At 36.9% G+C, this 8,357-nt stretch overlaps 1 protein-coding gene across 8 annotated transcripts in view; it reads left to right on the top strand.

Moving 5' to 3' along the window:
• Positions 1-2,825: 2,825 nt before the first annotated feature.
• LOC137233901 (cyclin G-like) overlaps positions 2,826-8,357 on the top strand; it is a 159,636-nt gene continuing 154,104 nt past the window's right edge. For 2 of the 8 annotated variants that reach the window (XM_067757503.1, XM_067757496.1), the window contains exon 1: positions 2,828-3,732. In XM_067757503.1, the coding sequence (XP_067613604.1) occupies positions 3,693-3,732 (40 nt within the window). In that variant the 5' untranslated portion in view covers positions 2,828-3,692. Of the gene's footprint in view, positions 3,733-8,357 lie in introns of all 8 variants that reach the window. The other 6 variants (XM_067757475.1, XM_067757429.1, XM_067757482.1 and 3 more) reach the window with 6 other exon arrangements.

Raw genomic sequence — 8,357 nt, 5'->3', positions numbered from 1 at the left:
GGCTGTTAAAGATATCACATTGAAATTTGGTAGAGAAACTATTCCTGATAAATAATATATACTTAGAGAAGATGATGAAAATCGACTAAGAACCACCCCCACTTTTATTTAAAATATTTTTAAAAGGGTCGTGGACGAAAGAAATAAATTATATCTTTGCAAAAGGAGCTTTATATCAATGGTGTTGCATTTTGCAAGTGAAATTATAACAAAAAAATTAAATTTTTGAAAATGGGAGTGGCACCGCCCCTTTTATGACCAACCGATTTTCCATGTTTCGGAAGTATAACTCGAAGAAAAATTAACGGATCGTAATAAGATTGGGTGCATATTTTGACGAATATTAGCATCACTAAGCTACTACTAAGTAAATGCACAACAACAGTAAAGCAGACACTTTTATGTAGAAGGCGACGAAGAGATGTCTCATCTCACACACACCCATGTAGTCATCAGCCGAAGTAGTTACTCACACATACACACGCATATAACTGAAATTATCAAGCAGAAGATACAACAATTCTAGAAGGTGCAACGTCTAGACCTTTGGAGAAATATGCAGATCAGGTAACAGAGAGTATAAAAGCAGCGCAAGCTGACGAATGACTAATCATTTTTGATTTAAGCATGCTATTAGTTATGAAGTGAAGTCTAATTAGAAGTACTCCCAAAGTAATCTGAATAAAGACCAATTTGCAATACTGAATATTGGAGTGATTTATTCAACAGTTTGGCGATTCGAACGTTAGCAGAAGGTGCAATAATAACCAGGATTTCCCTAAATTCGTTACAATATATTTTCCTTATAGCAGGAAATATTTCTAGTAAAATTGGACGGGATTGGTTAAAGACCACACCCACGGTTATATAAAAGATGTTCAAAAGGGTCGTAGAGTAGGCTTATAAGTTATACCTTACCGAAAAAAAGTTTTGTATCAATGATATTTCACTTACCAAGTTTTATTGTAAGAGGAAATGGGAAGACATTTCTTTTTTATGGGCGGTGCCACGCCGCTATTCTGATAAAGCATTACACAACATTTCTAGAGCCTCGAAAAAAAATCCCCTGTAACAATATGCCAATGAAGGCAAATTTGTTCACTTTCAAAGGTCTAGGGATATATCCCAGCTTGGGGCCTTTCGCTTAAATGGAGTCCTTTTTGAAGTTCTATAGAAATGATTATATCATGGGTGAAGTACTTAAGTCATTAAGTGGTAGTTGTGCTGTTTATGGTAGTTGTAGAAGTGGTAGTGGTCGTGGTAGTTGTAGGTAAAGTTGTATTGGTAGTGGTAGTGAAAATGGGTATGGTAATGGTAGTGGTGGTGATAGTGGCTCTGATAGTGGTAAGGTAATGATAGTGGAAACGCTACCGATAGTGGTAATGCTGGTAGCAATGGCGTGGGCAACGGTAGTTGTTGCGTTGTGCTAATGGTAGAGGTAGAGGTAGTGGTAGTAGTTGTGGTAGTGGCGGTAGTAATGGTAGTGGCAGTCACAGTGGTACTAGAAGTTGTAGTGATAGTGGTAGTGGAACTGGTAGTGGCAATGGTAGCGGTGGAAGGTAAGGGCAGTCATAGTGGCGGTGGTTGTGGTAGAGGTAGTGACAATGTGTGTGGTGGTGGTGGTGGTTTTAGCAGTAGTGGTGGAAACAGTAGTGGTAGTAGCAGTAATAATAGTAGTGGGAATAGTATAGGTCGTGGTAGAGACAGTGAGTATGGTAGGAGCAGTGGTGGTGGTAGTGTTAGTGTTGTGATAATGGTAGTGGTAGTGATAGCGATACTTGTAAGAGAAGCAATAGTTACTTGGAAGTATTAATGGTGGTGGTAATGGAATTTCTGATGGTAGAGGTAGTGCTGGAAGTTGTGAGAATATTATGGGTACTGGAATGATGGTAGTAGTGTTATTGGCAATGAGAGAGCGTAGAGTGAAAGCATATATGTAAGTGATAATGGTGGAAAAAAGGTGATGGAAAAGGAGACTGGGTGAGAGATGGTGGAAAAGAATGCGAGGAACGAATAAGAGATGGAAGTGTGGAAAATTTGTAAATGCAAGAATGCCAAAATTCGCGTAAAACGAAATATGCCAGGTCTGCTGGTTTAACAAATAACACAAAAGTGCATTGAGAAATGCATTTGATTGATTTCTCGAACACTTCGTGAGAATAAGTTTAACGAATAATGCTTCACTATAAGCTGTAAAAGCATAAAACCCAATTCAAAGTCATAAACGCAGTCAAATTTTTACCAGAAACAATAAATAACCGAATGGTGGTGTTAGCAGTTATTTCGAAGCTTATAAACAGTTGGAAACAGCAAAAAGGCGAAGCTAACAATTGCGCCTGCGCAAAAGCTTAACGCCATAAGTCAGCGTCACATGCGCATGCGCAAGCTGAGCTTATACAATAACAACTGTGAATACATAGAGCGCAACCAACAAAGCGGCAATGACAAAATTCAAAGTAATTTTGCCGTAAAATTCAGTTGGTAATGTGCAACAGGCGACAACGGTAGGTGTTCGAGTATGGTGCGCTAAATATGAAATTGAAACAAAAAATTTTCAAAAAAAAATTAAAATCGATAAATATTAAAATGAGATACAGCACGTCTAATATTTTGTTTTTATAGATTGTGTATGCAAATAAAAAAATTTAAATTTCGATAAACTGCATTGTGTTTGTTAATTTGCATGGTAAAATATATCTTGGAATTTACAAAAACAAAAAATATAACGTCAAATATGCGGCCAAATTATAAAAGTTTTTGACGATGTAGTTAAAAAAAAAGGAATCTTAGTTGTGATGATTATTATTTTTGCATTATTGTAATATAAAGCTGGTGAAAATAGTAGTTGCTTATACAAGTGCGTTAAATTTTTTATGATTTTTTTGTTTGAGTTTTTACAACAACAAGTAAAACTAAAAACTAAGCGCGAAATTATAATAAACTTAAAAGTTTATTTGACTTTTAAATTTGCTCATTGCAACGAAAATATCAACAACATTGGTTGCTCCATAGATTATTGCATCAAATAAATAAACAAAGTAAAATAAGTGAACAAACAAAAAAGTTGCAAAATTATTAAGCAAACAAGCTCGTTATAAATTCTACCAAATTTGAAAAACAAACAAATAATAAAAATCAGAGTTTAAGTGCTTAAAATAATCAACGAAGTTAAATTTAGCAGCAAATCACTTTCATTTTCATTGTCAACAACAAACAAATCGACTCAAACGCGCTTTCAATGAAGGCCAAAATGAAGAGCTCGTATATTCATTACACACATATGCACATGACCAGCATAAGAAATCAACAAACTACCAACTAAGCAGTTAAGCTTTTATCTAAAATTATAACATTGAATTTTGCTTTATTGGTCAGCCGGTTTGCAAAAAAAAAAAAAAAATTGCTGCTTGGAAGTACCCAACAACAGCTGGCTAATTTCGTGTTGTGGATTTTCAAAGCAAAAAAAAGTGCAAAAATCTCACAAATCTCTTCCTGCAAAACAACATTTTCATTTGTCGTTTAATACTCTAACTCCATTCACTATTGAGTAATAGTGAAAATATTTGAAAAAAAAAAAAACACAAAACAAAAAAATACCATTAAAAAAGTTGAACAACTTGTAGGAGCGCCAAGCAACTGTTAAAATTGCACAAAACGGCATCTTTTAAAAACCAGCTGAAGCTTTAGACAAAATGCGCTTTGTCACAACAAATTTACTATTCATATGTGTTGGTAAGTAGCTTCTCCAGACATATTTACTTTTCGTATTTGTTTGCTTCACTCCTACTCTTACTAACTGCATTAAATGCAACAAGGCCACAAATTGTTGACTCAGGCGTAACACTTGGCTTACATAATTTTGTATTACTAAAGAAACCTCGAAAGTTAATAAAAGGTAAAATTTACATATTTCGCTTTACACCCACATTTCAGTCACACTCGCATATACTTTTGAGTGCGTTTAAGCGCCCGGTCTAGTCGTTTTCAATATTTTTGAGCTACTAAATAAATAAAATATTGGAGCTAATAGTCTTTATTTGTCAAATCGTATTCCTTACCCAATAGCAGAAGCAGTTTCAAGGCCAAATGTTTCAAAACGTCACCAACTACCATTTAGCTTTTCACTTCATTACAAAAGACTTAAGCAACGAACCTGCAGGTTTATTTCACTGAGGCAATACGTGCAGACGTTGTTCCACAATAACTTTGGTATATCTGCATGCATTTTAAGAAGTTTTTATCTCATACTCTTCTTCCTCCGCTCTTCCGCTCTCCTTTTTCGTCTTCCAGTCATTTGCTCCATATTCATGGTGGTCATATAATTTGTTCCCCTTGTTGGGTTAGTTCTGTAACATTTCCCGAAACCTACGGGAAGTACCTTAATTAATCGCTATGAGTACAAGAACTTGAACTGGATGTGATTTTTTTAGAATCGTTCGTTCTTTTTAGCCTCCGAATGTTTGATCATCGTACGATAACCGTGAGTTAGTTTAGGTCGAACAATAAAGACCTGACATTGACTGAATGTGTCCATGGTGTTACCAGAATTTGTTTGACGAGCAAACGGAAGAGCCATAATCAGGTGCCAGGATATATGTTATAGAATAACTCCGTCCTCTTGGCAAATATTAGCAAACTTCTAGGATCCAGCTTAATTGCTGCCTCGATATCTGGCAATTCTGCTGCCTCTAATAGCTGCAGCCTTCATCTGGCGAGAGCAGTACACGAACACAGAACGTGCTCAACCGTTTCTTACTGCAGCTCACACTTCCTACAGTTGCTGTTATTGACAAGGCCTAACTTATAAGCATGTGACGCCAGAAGGCAGTGTCCAGTCAGTATGCGTATAAGTTTTCTCTCTTCAGAGATATGAGCCACTTTTGCTTTGCACATGATCTTAGAAATTTTGCGGCCTCGCGCTTTTGTCAACGCCTTTCCTGTTTGATGGATCATATGCAACTCCTGTCTCCTTTGGATTTCTCCTAAACGGACTGGGATCTCTAGCGTCCACTCAGCGAGTGTTGTACCCTCCTTTGCCAACTCATCGGCCTTTTCGTTACCTGCTATCCCTTTATAACCGGAAACCTGGGTAAAGACGTATGGAGCGAAGTTTTTCCAAAGCTTCTTTTCATTCCAAAACTCTTCTCGATGAAGTACTGTGTGAGGTTATTGCCTTAATCGCAGCCTGACTATCAATATATATATTGACGCGACTGCAGCTTAAGCACGATTCGTCCAGCATTTCTGCTGCTTTCTTCACTGTAGGATCTACTTATTTCTGGATCAACACAGTAAACAGCGGACTGAAACTCTTCCATTAATTTCAAACCATCCGTATACATGTGTATAGTATGGCCCAGGCAAGGGACTGCGATAACCGTAGGTACAATTTCATATTTATTGATAAAAAACGGGCAGAAAATAAATTTATTGGAATTTTTTTTATAAAGTGAGCTTTATTGGCGCATGTTCACACTTAAATAAAAGAGTTTTGCAATTTCCAAAAAGCTCGACTTAATTTAGAGCCATAAACTACGACTGTGCGCCATTATGTTGGTGGCTTTTTTTGATTGAAAGGAGAAAGATGAAGAAATGTTGTCGTCACAATCAATTGGCGCTTAAACGTCTAGAAGATTTTGAAGATGCGCAAAATGTCAGGCTAACTATCCCTATTTCAAAACATAGCTGATACCAATTACGAACACAAAGAGATGCCAAGTCTTCTTGGCAGACGTCTCCCCTTTCAGCTGTTTCCAAATATGGGTGTCGATAGGAATACTTTCCTCTTCATACATTGACATAACATGGCGTAGCGGTTGGCATGACCATACATCGTCGACAGGACTTTTTCTCGAACAGTCCAAAGAACCAATTGGAATAACTTAACAAAAAATGCAAATTAAGGTCGGCTTCTCTACTACAAATAAATTTGAAAAAAAAAAAAAACGCAGAAAGTAGATATTTGAGTATCGAATGCACTAATTATCCTACTACGTTGGGAGGACCAAGGGAAGAACCATGTGATAGCCCTTGATTTTGTCATTTAGCACCAGTTAACGACTTTAGCTATGTCTACAGCTACTTTTAAAATAATCAATGTGAAGAGCTAAACTGATTTTAACTTTACATTCTCGTGTGTTACTTGGGCTCGTATACCGGCAGCCCAGTAACCAACCAGCGTATCAGACTCTCAAAAACAGACAGATTGTTTGATAATTGATTTATTTGAGAGGTCAATGGTGTCGAGCTGCTTGGCCTAGATTACTTGCAAGACCTATGGTGCTGTGATTGATCATAACATCAGGTCTCATTATCAATTTCTCCTTTTTGCACTCAGAAAAAAATACTTACCTAATCCACTTCTAAAAAAAGTGCAAACATGACAATCTCATTCATTCACAGGTTAAAGACCGCTTCAAAGAGGCTTTAAGAACAAAATTAGCATTTCGTGAACTAACCAAAATTTAGCACAGAAAAGAGGTCCAAAGAACAAACCGTAATATTTTTCATTATTCCTAATGACATCTTAGACTTATTTGCGTTTTGATAAAGAAACTGTAATCAGATTTAGATAAAATACCAAATATCATTCTGTCAATGGATGGCATGGAAGGCAAATGACATTTAATTGAAATTCAAATGGTTGGAAATATAATAACGTAATATCTTCTTTGAGTATACATGAATTTAATATTTAATTCGATAATTCTGCATGTTCGTATATCTTCCTTCTCTGACGACTCGAATAAAACTCGCTTCGTGGACAAAACGGTAGTATCTCTTTAGTGGTTGCCAACTGTTAATATGTTTGTAGGATTGCCAAGTAACACTTCTAAAAAATTTTCAAACAGAGCTATATGAATTTAAATTAATTAAGCGAAGGCACAGACTTTTTTAGAACCACCTACGACTAAACCAGTTAAGAACGCTTTCGAAAGGTCTGCAAAAAAAGAAAATGCAATTTCGTAGGAGATCACAATGGTAAAGGCGTCAATTGAAAGCACTGCGAGGGGACAGAACTAGAGCTATTACCATTTCTTATATTAATAACTCTACGCTAGTACGAAACTAAGGAAACTAGCTGCAGAGCTATAGTAGACGATATCATATATAAATTTCTGCTGTTTTTGTTGTATGAACGATGAACACATTCCCCGAAGATTTTGGGCAGTGTTATCGATGTTGATGCTACTTTTCCGGATATATGTAGATCTGGGGTTGTAGGGCCTGGAATGCTAAATGTGTTCATATATGATTTGACAAACACTCTGAGTGTATTTCTGCCATGAAAAGCTTCTCAGTGAAAACTCATCTGCCTTGCAGATGCCGTTCGGTGTTGGCGTAAAGGATGTAGCTTCCGATCAGCCAATTTAAAAGCAAAATTAAAAGGAGTAGGCAAATTGGAAGAGAAGCTCGATTTTAATCTCCTCGGAGGTAAATCGCGCAAAAATAATTTTTTATAGACAGATCTTTATTTTTACCCTTATGCAACACTCCTTAACCGCCACCAACTGGAACCAAAATTTATAAGAGATATTTTTGACCTTGTTTTCTATGATCGCTAATTCTTTTTTAATGTTTTTTTTACTATTTTCTGGAATTTTTGACTCGGATCATAGCAAACCTTAGTTTCCATACGGAAAGTGGACCGACCTACTCCAAAATATGTATGACGCGATTTGCTCGAAATTGTGTACTTCTCTTCGAATAAGCATAGGAAGCATAGAAAAAAGGCAGAGGGAGGTAAATGAGAGGACGTAGGGAAAGAGGGAAGTTTAGAGAAGGAGGTACATATAATGATACAATGAGGAAAAGGTAGAAAGAGAGGAAGTGGGAGAAAAAAAAGTACGATAGCATTAAGCCACGGACTATAACTAAATAAAATGGATTTTTCAAAGAAATTCTGGTTTCTGAAATATGTTTATCTGTGGCTGCAACGCACCGGGTAACAGTTAATTATTTAAAAACTATTATATTGGGCGATATTTTTTACAATATTTTAAGATATGGTATCATGCTTCTGCTATATGGTGCAGAAGCATGGACCATAACAATATCAGATGAAGCGGCTCTGGGAGTGTTCGAGAGAATAGTTCTTCGAAAGATTTATGGACCTGTACGCGTTGGCGAGTGCCGAAGAAGATTTAATGATGAGCTGTACGAGCTTTACACAGACATCAACATAGTCCAGCGAATTAAAACGCAGAGGTTACGCTGGCTAGGTCATGTTATGCGAATGAAAGTTGACGCTCCGGCCAAGAAAGTGTTTCTATCGGAACCCGTCTATGGAAGCAGAGGTAGAGGGCGGCCACCACCGGATCGGGTGGAAAATGATTTAAACTCCCTTGGTGGGACCA

This window comes from Eurosta solidaginis, chromosome 1 (genome assembly GCF_040869045.1).
Source record: "Eurosta solidaginis isolate ZX-2024a chromosome 1, ASM4086904v1, whole genome shotgun sequence".
In the NCBI taxonomy this organism is placed as follows: domain Eukaryota; kingdom Metazoa; phylum Arthropoda; class Insecta; order Diptera; family Tephritidae; genus Eurosta; species Eurosta solidaginis.
The sequence above is the reverse complement of the archived record's forward strand: the minus strand, read 5'-3'. Positions and strand labels throughout refer to the sequence as shown.